Genomic DNA, 19,257 nt, shown 5'->3' with positions numbered 1-19,257 from the left:
ACAATACGACAACATTAAGTAATGGGGAGACGGTTCATCATCCCAAACGTACTATACCACACAATGGTAACATCTACTTTATGATATCTGTTGCAGGACTTATTACTGATTACCTATTTGCTTTTATTATCCATTGAGGCTGGATCTTTTTCCACCTTACAAAGAGAAAACCAATATTGTAAGTACTAAACGTTCCATATTATTTAATCTTCTAGTAGCATACTTACTATGAGGCCCCTGTATATTATTCAGTCCCTGTCCCTGTTCTTGACTTTTTAGGAACATTGCTATTTATGCCTAAAATCAAGAACGGATAAAAGCAAGAATCTTTTACATATTCTGATTTATCTCCTGAACAACTGCCCAAAATCAGGGCGGGGAAACACTTGTCGAGGTATGAACACTGCTACAAATCAGCAGTACAAGTATCCTTAGGAACAACTCATAATTCAATAGTATTGATATTCATTTATTGAAACATCCTTAAAGGCATACATATTGCTACATTTCAGCAGAACATCCATTTATTTCCAGGAACATTGCAAGTATTTGTCAACATACATCTAATGTTAGGCCATAGTGTCTTTATAAACTGAAATTGGGCAAGCTCATCAGAACAGCAATGGATTTTTGACGTACAGACATAGCTATTGGAACTTTGAATGTTTACCAAAGAAGCAATTATTCATATATGTTAAATGCTCATCTTCTACCAAATCTTCTGAATTGGAATTTGAAAATCTAATTGCAAAGCAAAAGCAATTTAAGTTCACGTTTTCTTTTTTGACTCTAAAATATTGAATGCAAACTTTTTGCTGTAGCGACCGAAGTCTAACTAATTAAAGACATATTGCAACCATACATTGACCGTATCAAGACTCTTTTCTGGTATATGCGCAACATAGGACTAGTAAGAATCTTTTCAGTTATTCATAGTCCTGACCAGTCACAGGACATAGCCCTGGTTAGCAGCTTACCAGTTGAGCTTATATCATCAACATGATAGCGCCACAGCTGTTTAAGACTGGATATACAATTACTGGCCCGATTGAGCCAGTCCGTAAAAACCTTATGTGAAAACCTGCTTCGGGTGAAAAGACTGTTATGGGCCGTTGATTGGTCAGAAACAGAGGCAAAAAGATCTGTTTCAAAAACCCATAATGTATCAAAGACCGCGACTAACCATTTAAATGTATTGCCTACATACTTGAAGCATCCAACCCCTGGCTTCTCTGACCTCTATGTAAGATTTCGCCTCAACGTCCTCCATACAAGATCTGTGATGTTCTGTTATGAAGGAAAGCTGAAGGATAAGAGCTGAAGACTATGTAACCATCAAGAGGAAACTCTGCAGCATTTGACACTCTACTGTCCAGAGCTTTGAATAGAGAGAACCTTAATTTTATATGAACAATTGAAGAACACAGAGCGTACCGACCCTGAACAATGGTGGGAATATCTGTATGGGGAACTACTCAATCTGCAATCAGATACATGGTAACATTTCTGGAGAGAATCTTCAACAAGAAATTTGAAGACTATCTTGGAGCTTGAAAAAGTTACGATCTGTTAAACTTTGGGGACTTACTCTAACTCCCGAGTTTAGAAATAACAAATTGAATGGGATGACAAACTTGGACCACTAACTGGGGCTTTTTTGAGGGGTGGGCTCTGCTATCTTTTTTTGCTTGATGCCTACTTTGCTTTTCTTTTCTTCCCTTTTGGATTTTACCCTTAGATTGTCTGTCTGTTCGTTTCAGTTTTTTTACTTGCATGGATTTCCTTTTCTTCCTTTTACTTGATAATGGAAAACAAAAGTTGTCGTACTAAACTGAATGTTTAATAAGAAAATGTAATGAAAAAAGATGGAGAAAAGTAGTTGCAAGTAAGTAACTTATCCTTGTGTGACAATTTTTACCTAAAGGTTTAATTGCTTAGTGTGGATTTTAAAGTCCTAATAAATCATTCCATATTTTTGTACTTCTCTGTATTACGGAAATTATTGGAGTGCTCTGTTCCTCTGATTGTAGCAGAAGACCACTCTTGCACGGCTTGTCCCTGTACCTACCTACCTTGATTGGGTTTAGCTAGACTTCAGTGCATTTCCTGTTCAACCTGATGGGTTGCCAACCCCACCCCCAAAATCGCCCACCCAACTGACCCCACTTGGTAGATAGCTGGCTACTCAATATATACTAGCTCTGACATGTCCGGCGCATTGAGGCACCTGGCGGAGCTGTCGTGCGCTCCCTGGTGTTGGTTCTCAGCAGCAGCAGCAGCTGTACTGGGAAATGGATTTCACAGATGAGGAATCCGTTGGCGGAACATCCATCAGAAAGAACATTACGAGTACTTACTTGTTCATCATGTCATCTGAGTCTCAGTGCAGCAAGCACAATGAAAAGGAATGGTCCTACTATTACGAAGACACTGGCATTTGTACTGATAGCTAATTGTAAAGAAGCTTAATACTACAGCAGTGTAGCATCTGCCTTTCTTTCATAGTAGCCTCCCTATTATTCAATTTTCCCTAACTCTTCCTCCCACACCCGTTTTACCCTGGGCGCCCTGCAGCAGAATTTCTCTACCTGTGGCCTCTAAGGCCTACCATAAATATACACACTGATATGCTCCTTAATATTTTCTTAATATTGTAATGGCTTTAAATTATTTTACAGCTAAATTACGCAGATATGCTGAAACGTGTTGAGCCCCTCCGTAACGAACTGCAGAAGCTGGAGGATGATGCCAAAGACAACCAGGCAAAGGCTGACGAGGTTGAACAGATGATCCGTGACCTGGAGTCCAGCATTGCACGCTACAAGGAGGAATATGCAGTTCTCATTTCTGAAGCGCAAGCCATTAAAGCAGATTTGGCTGCTGTTGAAGCTAAAGTAAGGGCCTATTCTTTAAGCCAGAGAGGCATGTAGACTTTATTTAGTTTCTAGAACGTACATTTGTTTTCTTGTTTAAAGTATTGAAGCCCGTTTGATAACTTGCTGATCTGATGACTGTTGTGTTTTGTTATATTGTGTAGTTTAGCCTTGGAGGTTTGTGTAGAATTTATAAAGTAAAGTCTGTACACAGGGGGTGTTTATTCGGTTCACATGTTACCAGGAAATGCAAAACCTTGATCTACGACAGAGGAGCTAAAGGCAACCTGATAAATACCCAAGTGTGAGGGTGACGGGATTCCTACTAAGAAGAAACCTAAGGACATTCGAGGAAGCTGAAAGTCTTGCCTCAGTAAATGCATTAAGAGACCCAGAGGTTAAACTTGCATGGCTTGCTCAAGTATGAGCTCAAATGCTACTGCGTTCCACGTGTCAGACCTCGGGATTATCTGGAAAACCATAGACAAGAACTGTTCTGGTACCCTAAAGCCTATTGAGAGCCTTTGGGTGATGTGAAGGATGCTCACCTAGGTGTGGTCATATCGGCAGCTTTTTAGTTATTTTAGGGGATTGAACATTGTACTCTAGACACAGCTTCCACTTAGAATAGTTCCTGCACTAGTAAGTTTACTTACAACTTCTGCCACAATTCTTTCCAAGAGCAAACCTATTGTTGGGACTAGATTTCTGCACTCTGGCCTGGTGGACCGATCTATAGGAGGCCAGCCTAGTTAGTGAACAGGGACAACTCTGGGAGGTGTAGCCAAACCAATTGAGGTAGCATGGAGAGTGGTCAAGGCTAGGTCTCAGGAAGGGGTGAGTCCGGTCAAAGGTCCACAATGAGTCCACAAAGTAAGTAATCAAGGATTACAGTTATACAAGTAGTTATAAAAACAGTATATTTATTTATGGCCAAGTAAACACTCTAAAAATGGCTATAATTGGGTAATAATATCACACAAACTAATAATAAAATACATACATGCAGTCCCAGTAGCCAGTGTAACCACAATACCCCCACCCCCAATACTGAAAGAACAGGTATGGTTAGATTTACAGTGGCAGTCCACAAGATAACAACCCTATCTTTAGAAGTCCAGCCCTAATTGACTGGGTCCTCCTGCCCTAAAAGTTCACAAAGTTCCCTAGTTGTTTTGTAAGGCAGGAACAAGTTAGGAGGATTTTGTGGATGGAAGAAAGGTACCAAAAGTCAGGTAATGGTCTATTGCAGTGAATAAAACTGTCCCCAGCTTTCGGAGTGCTTGTGTGAACAAGCAAAGCAATGGTAAAGCCAAACTATTGTAAAAGTTTTAAAAGTTAGGGAAACTTTTAAAAGGGGAGATAAGGGTTTGGTTAAGTACAACTGTACCTCAACCCCCTTAGTCTGGTTTCTACTGGGACCTGGCAGGTCTTCAGAGGGTTGTCCAAGGTCGCGTTTCCGGCTATTTCTTTCATACCTCTGCACAGGATTTGTAGGTTCAAGTCAAATCCTGGTCGGCCACAGATTACTGGTACGTGTTCCAGTTGAAGAATGTACGTCATTCGGGTGCAGGCCTTCTCTCAGCACACGACTGGATGCGGGAAAGCAATTTCTGACATTTGTCACTGTTGCACTGCGACAGGAGGGTACATAGTTGTTGCAGTCAGCTTTGCATCTTGGGTCTCGTGCATGGTTGGATGATGAAATTGCGCAGAGACTACAATTGTAGGACAAGCTAGTGGTCCCCAAAGTTCTGGGCTGAAACGCAGAACGGCGATGAAAACACAGGCCCAAAAACAGCACAGCCCTCTACCTGGTATTTGCCAAAAAAGAGACAACACAGAGTGGATTGTAGTATGCAAAATGCAAGGTAACCCAGCTTTTTTGAAAATATGCAGAGCTGGGGGAAAAGCGAAATTAACAGCCGCGCTCTCTCGAATTCTCCAATGTTTGAACAGAAAACAGTTTATATAATTAAGATGAGTCATTCTGATGTCATCATGATCACTGAGTTATGAAAACATATCTCTACTGCTCATTGGTCCTAATTGCTAAGCTACATATAGTATCTATATGTCCCATCTTACTGATTGGGTAACTCTCTATATAAGGTCCCACCCATAAAAACATCCCATAAAATGAATGACCTCATCATGCTTGAATATTATTGGAAAGCTCTACATTACTTCTGCTGTGAAAAGGACATATGCTTATCGATTAACATGCAGTGACACTGTCATTGAACTGCCGGTGTATAAAGAATTATGGATGCAGAGGGGGGAGCAGACCAAGCGTATCACTTTCAGTTCTTAAATAAAACAACCCAGGTCATCTCTGGAATGATGTCTCTGAGTTTCAAAGAGTTTGTCCTTGCCCAAATTTCAGTTTTCCGACCCTCCCTGTCTTGCAAAAGTAAACGTGCCATCCTGTTCTTGACGCATTATGCATGACTATTGTTATGGGACATGCTGCTTCCACCATATTAATATTTCTTCGTTGCAATTATTTTGTCTTTTTAGCCGCACTTGCTTCTCTGTCACGCCTACCCAATTGCTGAGACATTAATCTGTCAACTACTAGGACATTTCCTGAGATGCCCCGTTCCTCCCATGGACTTCTTAGTCTGCTGTGGTGTTGTAACTGATTTACCTTAATGGTTGAACGCTCGCTGCCCAGAGACTGGTATCTTGCTCTGTTATGTAAACTTTCCCTGCAGTGTCCTGGCTTTGGAAATTCCTTTGAGGCAGCTATCTCCAGACACCAGCTTTTTTTCTGAATTAACTGTATTTGTTTCAAATTGCGTGCTTAGGTGTGAGGCCTTCTTAAAGCTACAGAATTTATTCTCCTTATTCCCCTTTTATTTGCCATCTACCGATTTCCTGGTGCAACCCTATCGCATTATTTCCCTTCCTATGGGTAGCAGCAATCTTATCTACCTACAATGTTATGCCCTACTTGTGTAGTGAGACCCTATCTTGTGTACACGCCTTCCTGTCACCTAATTTAGTCTATTTGAAACGCACTTATTGTGCAAGCTAATGCCTTATTTGATCCCTACTTGTGTAGCGCAAAATAAATATTCTTTGTGACGGCTGCATTTCCAGGAGAATTCAACGTGCAGTTTCAAATGTCCTTTCTTATCTTATAACTTCGGTTGTTCTGAGCAAGGCAGGGGGACAGAGCTTGAACATGCTCTCTAGTCAATAACTACCCCACTACAGCGACGTCTATGGCGTGACAGCCCAAAGTTTGAGCATGACAGCCACTTGGTGGTCCAGGGGCACTACCAAGGGGTCTTTGTTGCAGGACACTGTGCTGACGTCGGGAATGGTTGCTCCCACCACTCCAAGGGTCGAAGTTCCACTGATGGACTTCTGAAGATCACTAGCCAGACAGGGCTTCACTGGGAGTGCAGCAAAAGCTGGTCGCCAGGTCTTAAGACTGATCCATGGTCTTCACAGCTAGGCAGGATACATGGCTCCTTGCAGAATTTCACCAGGATCTGTGGCATGGCTGCAGGACTCCTCCTCTTATCCAGAAGCTCTGGTGAGACCAAAACTTTGCTCACTCAATTGAAGATCTGCCCCTCACACACCCTAGCAGTGGTCCATTAGGACCACTGATGGTAAAACACATGCATACACTCTGGCCCCAATCCACATACTGGGTTTTGTCTGTCTAGACAGTGCCAGCCCACTTCCTCGGAACACACACACTTGGCCCTGCACTAGCCCGTGAAAATCAAGGCTTTGCCGGGCAGTGCAGGACCATAAAAGGATGTTCCTGACCTGCAGGGCAAGAGGGTGGCCACAGAGCAAGATGGCTAAAAGAACAAGCAAACAATCTCATAGTTCGGCCATGTTGGGACACTAGCCACAGTTAGTAGCCAAGCTTGGAAAATGCAGGGAAGCTAATGAAAAGTATTGCAAAAATAGTCCAAATGTAACTGCTGCCACCAGCTTGTCTTTAGGCACATCTAAAGTAACCAAAAGAATCCCTTTGAGTGTAGTCTAGGGTCATACAAAAGTAGCCCCATTGCACTACATTTTAAGATGCATTGTGCAATGATAGTTACCCAAAAAAAGTACCTATATCAAGAAAAGGGAAACCTAGTTTCCCAGTACAGACAGCCTTAAGGACTGTTCAGATTCCCCTTAACAAGTGAGCAAACGTGCAATGGAGTGTCCTCACTTCACTGCCAAAAGTCAGGACATCGTACAAAAACAAATGCAAAATGGTTGGGGGTCCATAGAAATGGAGGTAAAGGTACTTACGCTAAGATCTCTAACGCTAGTGGCTGTCAGGTCTTCCATGCCAACTGTTTTGCGTCTCTTTATGCCTGCTTTCTTCTCTTCTATGTTGTAATGTTCAAGCGCCCTGATGCCCTCGGGCTACCGGCGCTTTATAAAAATATATACATACATAAAAATATATACATACATACAAAAAGAGAACTTTCCTAACACCTATTTTTAGCTTGTTTCCTTGGGGTTGTCTTGACAACTTACCCTAAGTATTTGTCCCATGACAGCATACATCTTGGGGAAACTGCATGCCAGGTGTACTGGACAATCCGGAGACATAAGGTTGACTGTCAAATCCTAGGTACTGAGCTAGGTTAGCATTTTGATTTGGAGACCTCCTGGTGTGAATTCGGGTGATGAATTCATATAGCCCTGCCAAATAGCCCTGCTCTGTCTGCCTTCAAGTGTAAAATGGCAAGGTTTTAGCTATTGGCCAGTCATATGTTATTACCCCCTCGTTTGTGATCCAAGTGCTAACTCTCTTGTTCAAGGTGGTGTGCACTAAAATAACATTTTCAGATACAGCCACTCTGCCCAATCCATTACAAGTGTAATTTTGAAAATAAATGCAGCCCACTAGTAAAAATAGATCAATAATGATATGTACTCAATTCCGAGTGAATACAAAAGTGGCACACAAGCACATCTACACAAGCTGCACACATCTACATTCTGAAACCCGCTTTAGTTTGGAAACTCATGGCTTTACCATTGCCAACTTGGACACGTCCCATTCCAAAGTGATTGAAACGAGCACTGAGACTAGCCAAGTCTGGCTCGGCAGCATTAAGCATTGTTGAGATGGATTATCAGAATCAGGCCTCTGGTAGATTCTGAGAGGCCACCCTATTCTGGTACATAGAGAAATGCACGAATGTCTAGCAAAACTCTGTTTGGGTAGTGTGATTGAGCAGCAAGGCTTATACTTGAGAAGTGTGGGGGGGCTCACAGATGGAGTTAATTGTGCAAACAAAAATGAAAATCTACCTAACGTGTTTAAAGGCTGAAATACGCAGCTAGAGCATCAACAAAGGACAGTTAAGTCCTACACAGAGAGGGAGAGAGAAGAACGGATACTAAAGTGCAAGAAACCACATGGCGCTGTTACCCAAGTGGGCAGACGCCTTAGGAGAATTTGTGTACTTGAAAATTAAGATATTAACCACATGACCTTTGGAAGTCCCAACAACATGAAGGTGAGAAAGAAAGAGGGATTACATTAAAAAATCAGACTTTTTTTCTTTAATCAAGGGAAGGGTGAAACCCATACAGAAGATAATTCAAATTTTATAAAAACATCTAGATACAAAGATTGTCGAAAATATACCATTGTACTTCCAAGTGACTTTTGTTAAGAAAGATTTCTCTTTACTGCACCTTTCCTTCCATTTTTTTGGACCCCCAAACTTTTTGCTTTTATTTTTTATCTTGACCTGTACTGTTTACAGTGCAGTGAAGCTTTAAGCTTCACTAAGCTATATTTTGCTCATCTGTTATGGGGAAATTGACATGTCCTTCAGACTGTCTGCAATGGGAAACATTTTCTCCCTTAATCTTGGGACTTTGTTACTACTTGTGGTAACCTTTTATCATTGTACAATGCAGTACAATGGGGTAAACTCTTTGTTTTGCCTTAGACTAACACTCAGGGGATTTTTGGTAACTCTAGGTGTGCTAAATAGACAAGCTGGTGGCAGCAGTGCCTTTTTCCACTTTTTGGTGCTTTTCGAACTGTGGCTAGTGTCCAAACATGGCCGAGCCACATGGTATTTCTCTTGTCCTTTGGCCATCTTGTTCTTTAGCCTTTTTCCTGGCCTGTGAGGCCAGGAAAATCCTACAATGGACTTCCAGTGCCCGGGAAAGCAGAAACCTTTGGCAGGCTGCTGGAGGTCTGTGTTTTTGCTGGCAGGATGTGGGCTGGGACTGTCTGGTCCCAATCCACACACTGATTTCAGTGTGTCTGAGTGGTATACATGAGTGTTCCTGCCAGTGGTCCTGATTGGACCACTGCTGGGTGGTGTGTGTGTGGCTAGCCCTGCTATTGGCTAATGGGAGTTTCGGCTCTTAACTGGCTTTTAGGATAAGAGGACCCCTGCACCCATTCCTCAGAGATCCGGGAGTAACCTGAAGGAGCCAAGACTCCTGTCCAGCTATGAGACCTGTGAAGAGACCAGAGACACGACTGAAGGATGCCTGGCAACCAACTTCTGCTGCTGTCCTATTGGAGCCCTGTTTTGCTTGTGATCTTCAATGGTCCTGCGAAGGAGCTGCACCCCTTGGAGTGGACGGAACATCAATTCCTAACATCTGCTTGGTACCGGGCGAAGAAGTATCCCGGGACAGTCCTGTGGCTGACCAGGTCTGAGTTTGGGCTACCGTGCTTCCGACATCGCCGTTCGGAGTTGTGGCTTAGAAGTTGGGGGATCCTCAGCTTGTCCTAGAAGACTTAACTCAGCGAAATGTTAGTCCTTGCCTCAGAGGGGACCAGAAATAGGAGGGAAAGTCTGAACGCAACAAGTGAGGCCCTTAACTTTACTTTATAAAGCGCGAGCCATGGACCCAGAGGCATTAGGGCACTGAACAGACATAAAAAAGACTGACAGATGAAGTGAAGGAGCAGAAGGGCGAAGCTATGACATGGGTTAAGTAAACAGCCAGGTTTAAAAGAAATTCTTGAAGGATTCCACATTAGGCTGGCACCTAAGGTCAAAGGGGAGATAATTCCAGGCTTTAGGTGCTGAAATGTAAAAAGCTCCCCTTTCAGCCTTTCTAGATTTACATATGGGGAGCAAAAGGAGTTTTTTTATTACTAGATCTAAGCAGTCTGCGTTGGACCTTATCGACCAGCAGATGTAAGTAACGAGGCATGGTACCCTGAACACACTTGAAGGTAATGACCAGGATACGATAACATGCACAAGCTTCCACCGGGAGCAAATGCAAGCTTCTTCTGGCAGCAGGCACATGATCACGACGGGAGAGCTCCATCACTACCCTCACAGCCCCATTCTGGATGACCTGTAATCTATTCTCCTCTGCTTTATTGAGGCCGACTAAGAGGCTACAACAGTAGTCAAGTTTCACTCCGACAATGGCTCTGGCAATGGTCTCGGCGTTGGCCTGTGTAATAAACGGCCGCAAGTGGGCCAGAAGTTCAATGTAGTAAGCAGCCGATTAAACAATACTCCCAACGTGGGATTTCATGGTGAGTTGCTGGTCAAGAATAACCGCCAAAGTTTTGACCTTCTTAGAGGGGGCTGTTATAACTTCGCCAAGATGAAAACTCTCATATGTGGGGCCCAGCTTTGCCGCGCTGCAGTGACCACCGTCCGAAACAGCTCACCTACCTTGAGTCCAGTCCTGAGAGGGTTCCTGCATTGTGTTTTTCTGCATTCTTCATCCGAGAGTCCTTGCACCAGCAAAAGACGCCGACCAGAGATCAGCTCCAACCTGCAACCCCTGCAAATCAAGGACTGAGATTGACAACGGGAAAAGCAACCTCGGACCATCTTTGATTGACCTGCCAAGTCCTGGGAAGAATCCGAGTATGGGGGTAAGTTACAGTGGTTCTTACCTGCCCCTAAACTCCCTTTAAAAGTTTTCCTAACTTTTACAAAACTTTTAATATACTTTGATTTTACCATACCTTGCTGGGCAAGCATACCGAAAGTTGGGGACACTTCTATTAGTTAGAATACACTGTCCTCTAACCCTTGGAACTGTTCACTGGACCCCAGGGACCCTACCTTCATTTTTTCCTGCATAGCAAAATGTGTCAGAATATTCCTGAACTTTTGGGCATAAGGCCCCAGACAACTTGGGGAAGGACATTTGAAGATAGGGTTAACTCTCTGTAAACGTGTAGTACATAACCTAATCTGCACTCTCTTTTACAGGGGGTTGCTTTGTGTCATGCCCTACTTCAGTGACTGTATATATGTAATCTATTAGTGTTGTGTGATATTTCTCCCCGTTAGTAGTCATTTTTCATAGTGTTATTTGGCCATAAATAACTATTTGTATACATACTCTCTAAGTGTAATATCTGATTTCCATTGTGTGTACTCATTGTGGACTCTTTACAAGCTCACCATCTCTTGGGACTTAGCCTAGACTCTCGTCACTGCTACCTTGAACTGGTTTGGCTACAGCTGCCCAGAGCTGTCCAGAGCTGTCCCTGTCACAATATATGCTGGCCTTCAATACATCTGTATGTTAGGGAGAATTCTCTGTTTTACGGCTAATTTCCCAAACCTAGTGAGTCCCCCAGCAGCTTTGCTGGATTTTCGGGGTTTATTTTTTTCTCCTGCTAAGAGTGAGACTCTTTTTTTTTTTTCTCCCACTCTTAGGTATGATTTGAATGTGTCCTTTGACTGTAAATGTGTTTTATGGGCTATGGGGTCTTTTACTCCAAAGGGCTTCATGTGTTTTTGATGTGTGTTACACAGCACCCTCAGTGCAGTAACACATAGTGACCCCCAAACATAGACTGCATACCCTGGGACGGACTACTGTCTCCCAGGGCATGTAAAATCAGATTGTGACAAGAACCAGTGCAAACCATCATATTGTGGAAGTACTGGTAGGGGTAATTCGATTGCCCCTGGGTCTGTTTTCCAAGGGGGCACTGTCCAGTCCCCCCTTGTCGAGTTTCTGGCTGGTGGCAGTGGATACCACGCGAAATATTCCCCCAGAATATTTCCTATGGGATTTTCCCATTCATTTTAAACGCACCACTTTTTGGTGCAATGTTAAAGATACCGCCGGGTTATTTATTTAATATTTATTCCCCGGCTGGGTCTTTTTGTCAGGACTCGGTTTTAAAATGGCATTTGTGTTCGCCTCTGAAACTCTAACCCAAGTCGAGCCCTTTGTTCTACTTTTTGGTGGGCTTCTCCACAGAAGCCCTCCAAATGGTGCCACTCTGTCTGGGGTCTACAGGATGTGTGGGAGGGGGATTAGGCACCCTGGACTGAGTTGCCTTGGCAACTCAGGTCACACTCTTGTGTGATTGGCCCAGTATTGAGCCGCCCGGCTCACCACTTAGCATGTTTGAGTGACAGCTAGGCTGTTGAATGGGGGTTTTTCTGCATAAAAGCAGGGCTTTGGGGACTGGAACTTCAGAAGTCGCCACAGGACCTAAAGAATCCGAAGAGGGGAGAAGCTGAGCCATCTACGACGACGACACCACCGGTGGAGCCCTGGTGTACGAACTCACCACTTCCCCGACGACAGAAGAGATCTTCTTCCAGGAGAGTTTTCTTCCCTTTGAGCTGGTGGGACCAACCAGTTCGCCTTTTTCGTCTTCCTGGATCGTCTCGTGGTCGAATCGCCCGTGCCAAGCACCCCGGCGCCCGGATAGCCACACTTCACCACTAAAAGGGTTGTACCTTATAATCGGGAAACTCCGCGGCTGGTTTCTTCCCTGGCAGTGCAACAACCTCCAGCTTTCTTCCTCGTCGAGACCATCTCTTCCTTTGGTTGAAGCCACGACTTGCACCCGCTGCCAGGAACAACTGCCACCGCTGGAGCTTTCTCACCATTTCAGGTGCTGTGTCCCGCCTGGTCTCCCTTGCAACAGATTGTCCAAGGTGTCCCGTAAATCCTTGACTTTCTAACTGGGTTGACCTCAGACCTGCTAACTTTGCCTTTCTGAACTGATCCAACCTCTTTTGACTTTTCTGCAAAGACTTTGAGTGCATTTCCACTGTGTGATCTTGGGCACATTCTGCCTTGCTCTCTCCAAGAGTGGACCTGGCCTATGAACTTTTTGCTCTACAGTAGACCCTGCCTTTCTTGACTTGCTGTGGTTTCTTAAAAGTGTTGGAACTTTTATTTTCCTACTCTGCCTTTTCTCTCACTTTTTAAACGAATTATTGGAGTGCCATCTACCGTTACACGCTCACCTCTGTTTTGCTAAATAAGTGGTGTCTTACCCTAGACTTGCCAAATAATTAATTAGGGAGGTGTATATACTTATAGTGACTGTGTTTGAACTTGCTTGATATATTAGTGCCAGTGTATTTTCATAGGTGTGTTTTTAAATAAATAATTATATACTTTTATATCAAAGCTCTGGTCAGTGTTTGCTTGTTCTACTGTATTTTTAGCCCTATTGTGTATACTCTATATACTGCCTAACTCTTCTTGAGAGAAGTCTGACTGCTCAGCCACAGCTACCAGGTAAATCTGGATGGTGCAGACTGCTACCAATTGGGTTTACTGCTTACTCCTTGTAGTCTTAAACTTTTTGCAGTGGTCCCTAAGGGAACTGCACAAGTTTCTGCCTAACACTGTACACCAGGCCAGAGTATATAAAATCAGCCATAACAACTTTGGGACTTGGAGCAATGCAATTACAAAAAGTTCATACTGAGGCCTTGTGCAAGCCTCCCTTTTTCCTTTTAGTCGGGTATTGTTTCTAAAGTGGTTGGCAGAGTTAGTTGATTAGGATTTGGATAAAAAACGTATGTTGGGCTTAACGTGCACCCTTAGCTTTAGTTGTTAGGTCGGGAACTTCCTTCGTAGAGATGGGCCCAGTGATGACTTTTTCAGTATTTTGAAGATGGCATTAAGTTGTCAGACTCCTTGCTCACCACAGACGTTAGCCAAAATCCAATCGAGGTACATTGAAGAGCAGTCAAGGCTTAGTGTCAGGAAAAGTTTGAGTGGTCTAGGGCTACAATGAGTCCACAAAGAACACCAATAATTCAAGTTAGTCAGTATATGAAAATAGTAATTGGGCCTTTCTAAACATACTGAACATAACAAGTGCAGGTAATTATTGCACTCAAAAACCATCGATCACATATATATATATATTCCCCTTTAGAGGTCATGACTGTTGAGATCGATTTCTAGAATCTGGCCTGGTGGACCAATTTTAGTAGGTCACCCTAGTTATAGTGAACAGGGGAACTGAGAGGTTAGCCACAACCCACTCAAAGTATCAATGGAGAGCAGTTGAGGCTATTCTCGGCAGAGTGTGAGTGGGGTCAGAGGTCCATAATGAGCCCACACAGTGAAGCACACACTAATTCAATTTAGCAATTTAGGCAGGTGAGTATAAAAATCCTATTTCGAGGGGATTGGGTCCTCCGACGTATTCCATATCTATGACAGGTAATCACCACAGCTGTGCTGCTTCGGAAAATTTTCTGCGCCAATGACGTCGATACGCTGTCCTCGAGGGCCTCCGTCGAGCCGATGTTATAAGTAGGACGCACGACACCCGTAGCCTCAGTTCCGTTTTTTCCGCAAACTTGTTCGCTTCAGAGATCTCGGCGGGCCTCGGTTCTTCTGAGTTCTATTCTTTCGGTTCTTCAAACCTGTTAGTTTGTGAAGATTTCCATGATGTCTTCGTCTTCTTCTACCCCGTGGCCGGGTTTCAAGAAGTGTCGGGACTGCGGTTCCAAGATGTCGCTGACGGACCCGCACAACGCCTGCCTCTGGTTCCTCGATGAGGACCACGCCACGGACGATTGTGACGATTGCCAGTCGTTAACTTCGAAGGCCTTGCGTGAGCGTAAGAAGCTTTCTGTTGGTAAGGTGGCCAAAGCCCAGAAGTTGAAAACCACTGGGCTTTCGACTGACGATTCGAGGGGCGACACTCTGCATTGTCTGCGTAAATCCAGGGGGGTCTCGTTCCCAGAGTGGGTCCCACCATTCCTCTGCCTCTTCGAGGCACTCAAGGAAGTGCAGTCATCGGTCGCCTTCCTCGTCTGAGGACTCTGCCCGTCGCCGGGTTGCTTGTCCCTACAAGCATTCCACTCCTGTGGAATGGGATTCGTTTCGTAAGGAGATGATGCTGATTTTTCAGTCACAGGGCTCCGTTCCGTCCGCGCCTTCGAAAGACGCCAGCAGGGAACGTGCTGGAGACACTGATCAAACGCCTTTGGGCTTGAGCGGTTGTCGCGATCACTGGGCACCTTCGAGGTCCCGGTCGGACAAGGTGGATCGCTCTAGCCATGCCCGCTCCAGGTCCCGGTCCTTGACGCCCTCAAGACTGTCGGAGCCTGTGAGGTGTGGTTCCTGATGAGGTTCCTGACGAACTCATGTCTGGTCATAGCCAGCTGGAAGACCTGCGTCCGTCTTTGCACAACGCCAGTGGTCTGGACCCCTCTCCGGAGGTTGAGTTCGGTAGGCCTGAGCCTGACACGCACGCCGAGTCCTCGTACTGGCGCCTTATGTCGAGGGTGAAGAAATAATTGGGGTGTTCTGCACCCCAGTGGATTTTCTGCAGGATGACCTGACGGATATCCTTGACCAAGGTCCCCTAACTGACCCGGTACTGCCATTTCATATGGCCTTGCAAAGAAGGGTGGCCTCGGCTTGGACTGCTCCAGAGAGTCTCCCGGCAGTAAGCAAGTCTTTGCCGAAAAAATACCGTCCAGCCAGTAGCGACCCCAGCTACTTGACTACGCACCCCACTCCGGAGATTTTGGTGCAGGAGGCTACGGCCCCGGCAAAACAGGCGTCGTACCCTACCATCCCTCCTGATAGGGACGACAAACGTTTTGATGGCTGGGCGAAGAAAGTGTTTTCTTCAGGGGGTATGGCCTTACAGGCGGCCAACTCCATGTGTGCCTTAGCACGTTTCACTCGTACTCTGTGGAATTGTCTCTTTGGCGGCTGAACTTATTCCCGAAGGGGAGGAACGGGATGGCTTTCTTGCTCTTGTTCAGGATGGCAAGGAGGCCATGTGTGAATCCGTTCGGTCGGGTCTAGACATGGCAGATTGCATCAGCCGATCCATGGCCGCGAGCACCGTAATGCGGAGATTTGCGTAGTTGCGGAAGTCTGGGTTTGCTCCTGATGTACAAGCCCGGCTTCTCAACATGCCCTTTGATGGTGAACATATTTTTGGCAGCAAGGCTGACGAGAGCCATGAGAGGTTGCAGACCTCCAAAGCTGCAGTTCGCCAACCTCCGCCTTTTCGCCCTAGGGGACAGCAATGGAGGGGAGGTTCCTTTCGATATTACTCATCCTTTGGTAGATCGAGAGGAGCTGCAAGTCAAAGGGGCCACCATAGGAGCACCAGAGGTGGAAAACAAGGTACTCGAGGTGCCAAGGCCGCTCGGGCAGTTGCCTCATTACCCTCGGGCAATGCCGCAGCCGCTTCAGCTCAGTCATGAGGCCATGGCCCATGGTTCGCCGGTTGGGGGAAGGCTGGCGCAGCATCTTGTAGAATGGCGTGCCATTACTTCAGATGTGTGGGTTCTGGAGATCATCGCCCATGGCTACTGTCTTCCTTTCCGGCAGAGGCCTCACGACAATCCACCAGGGAATCTCTCTTTGAAGAGTCCGAATATGCTCCTTGCGCAGGAAATCAAAGCCCTGCTGGCGAAAGGCGCCATAGAACTGGTGCCTGTAGCGGAGAGGAACAAGAGATGGTATTCCCCTTATTTTTTTATTTCAAAGAAAGACTGGGGATTGAGACCCATCATGGACTTGCGTGGTTTGAACAAACTCCTCAGGAAGGACAAGTGCAAGATGGTTACTCTCTCTCAAGTCCTCCAGGCCCTTCAACTTCAGGACTGGTTGGTGTCTCTCGGCCTCAAGGACGCTTACTTTCATGTGCCGATCCATCCCAAGAACTACCTGAGGTTCGCGGTTGGCGACTCGCACTTTCAGTTTCGGGTCCTGCCGTTCGGATTGACCTCCGCCCTGAGGGTTTTCACCAAGTTCGTGGTGGTGGCAGCGTATCTCAGGAAAGGCGGGATTCACGTCTTCCCCTACCTGGATGATTGGTTGATCAGGGCGCGCTCTGCTGAGCAAGTCCTGGATCATCTGTCGGTCACCTGCCACTCCCTTCACAAGCTGGGCTTCTCCCTCGTCCCATTTGACGCCAACACAGCGGCTCCACTACATCGGAGCAGTGCTCGACATATCACTGGGGTAGTGTTTCCCTCCCCATCACATTCTGCAGATGGTGCACAAGTTTCAACATGCCCAGAGTCTCTCAGCGTACTGTTTCTTGAGGTTGCTCGGCCTCATGGCATCCAGCATTCTTCTGGTGCCAGAGGCTCGACTGCGGATGAGATCTCTTCAGTGGGCTCTCCAGATGCAGTGGTTACAGTCCTCCGGCAGGATGTCGGACCCCGTTCAGGTGCCGCCCTCGGTCGCCGAGGACCTTCTGTGGTGGGCCGTCAAAGGCAATCTGATGAAGGGGGCTCCGTTTTGGCTACCCTGCCCGGAGGTGACGTTTGTGACGGACGCATCCCTGACGGACGGACAGATGGGGAGCTCATGCCAACGAGTTGACAGCGGTCGTTTGTCTCCGTCGGAGTCCAGACTCCATATCAATCTGTTTGAGCTGAGGGCCATCAGGCTTGCCCTGAAGGCTTTTCTGCCGACTGTGCGAGGGAAGAATGTCCTGATTCTGACGGACAACACAGTGGCCATGCACTACCTCAACAAAAAGGGGGGGAGGCAGGGTCACTTCCTCTGTGCAGGGAGGCGACGCAGCTCTGGTTCTGGGTCATCCAGCAAGAAATTTCGATCTCGGCAGTTCATCTGGCCGGAGATGAAAACGAGACGGCGGATGCTCTGAGCATCTGAGCAGTCGGAGCGTGATCTCTCACGATTGAGAGTTGGCTCAGGAGATTCTCCTGGAGATCTTTGCCCCTTGAGGGACCCCACAAGTGGATCTCTTCGCCTCCAGTGTCAACCGGAAGTAAGAACGGTTCTGCTTGCGGGAATTTCCTCCAAGAGGAGCCTTACGGGACGCGTTTGTGGTGGAGTGGTCCTTCCCAATGCTGTATGTGTTTCCTCTAGTCCCCGTCATCTCGCAAGTGCTGCGGAGGTTACGGAGGTTCGGTTCCCAGATGATCCTCATTGCTCCGGCATGGGCCCGGAGAACGTGGTACCTGGACCTTCTCGACTTGTCCATCGGCCCTCCACGCCATCGTCCCTACCGAGACGATCTGCTCTCACGGGAGGGGGGTCGGGTTCTCCATCCAGAGGTCAGATCCTTCAACATTCACGCTTGGCTTCTGAAAGGTTGAGGTATAAGGATTGGGACCTCCCTGAAGATGTGATGGAGGTGTTGCTTTCAGCCAGACGGCCAGCAACAAAGTCCCTGTACCGTTGCCGTTGGAGAAAGTTCTATAACTGGTGTAGGGTTAAGAATGTGGATCCTTTTTCATGTGACATTCCTGTGGTTCTGTCTTTTTTGCTTTCTTTAGCCCACAAGGGCCTGCAAGTGGGTACCATTAAAGGTTACCTGGCGGCGCTGTCCATATTTAAGCGCTCATCTGAGGAGTGTTCTTACTTCAAAATTCCTTTAATTTCTCAGTTTGTGAAAGGGCTCACTAATGTGTTTCCACCGTCACCTTTCCAGGTGCCCGGTTGGGATTTGAACCTTGTTATAAAATTGCTAATTGCTAATGGGTGCTCCATTTGAGCCTTTACATTCTTGTCCTTTGAGACGGTTAACCCTTACAACTGTATTTTTAGTTGCGGTTACTTCCGCTGGCAGAGTGCGTGAGTTGCAGGCACTTTCTGTTAAGCCACCCTTCACTGTGTTTCATAAGGACAGGGTTGTCCTTAGAGTTCGTCCTTCCTTTCTTCCGAGTGGTGTCGGAATTTCATTTAAGCCAGAAGGTTATTCTTCCATCATTTTATCCTTCTCCACATCCTGGTAAGGAAGAGGAGAGGCTCCATAGGTTGGATCCTAGGAGAGCTTTAAGTTTCTACATTTCACGCATGTACCAGGTCAGAGTGGACGATCAGCTCTTTATTGGATATGCTGGACGGCGTTTGGGACAAGCTGTTACTAAACAGACTTTGTCTAGATGGATTATCTTGGCAATTTCTGAATGTTACCGCTTGGCGGGTAAGGACCCTCCGGTAGGCTTACAGGCCCATTCTACTCTGGGTATGGCTGCCTCTACTGCCCTGCAGAGGGGTTTTCCTATTCGTTATATCTGTGAAGCAGCCACTTGGGCTTCGGTCCATACTTTTGTAAGACACTACTCCCTTGATTCTATCCATGGGCAGGATCTGGCCTTTGGCAAGGCGGTCCTTTACTCTGCAATTTCATAGGGCATTCTAAATTTCTATATTCTAAATTCTTTTC

At 46.0% G+C, this 19,257-nt stretch overlaps 1 protein-coding gene across 1 annotated transcript in view; it reads left to right on the top strand.

Moving 5' to 3' along the window:
* Positions 1-19,257, top strand: part of DYNC1H1 (dynein cytoplasmic 1 heavy chain 1) — a 2,031,190-nt gene that overhangs the window by 1,116,329 nt on the left and 895,604 nt on the right. The window contains exon 54 of the mRNA XM_069637760.1: positions 2,679-2,894. Coding sequence (XP_069493861.1) covers positions 2,679-2,894 — 216 coding nt within the window. The remainder of the gene's footprint in view (positions 1-2,678; positions 2,895-19,257) is intronic.

The sequence above is a fragment of the Ambystoma mexicanum genome, chromosome 14 (assembly GCF_040938575.1).
Source record: "Ambystoma mexicanum isolate Mex_15411 chromosome 14, UKY_AmexF1_1, whole genome shotgun sequence".
Lineage (NCBI taxonomy): Eukaryota > Metazoa > Chordata > Amphibia > Caudata > Ambystomatidae > Ambystoma > Ambystoma mexicanum.
This window is presented reverse-complemented; position numbering and strand designations above follow the sequence as displayed.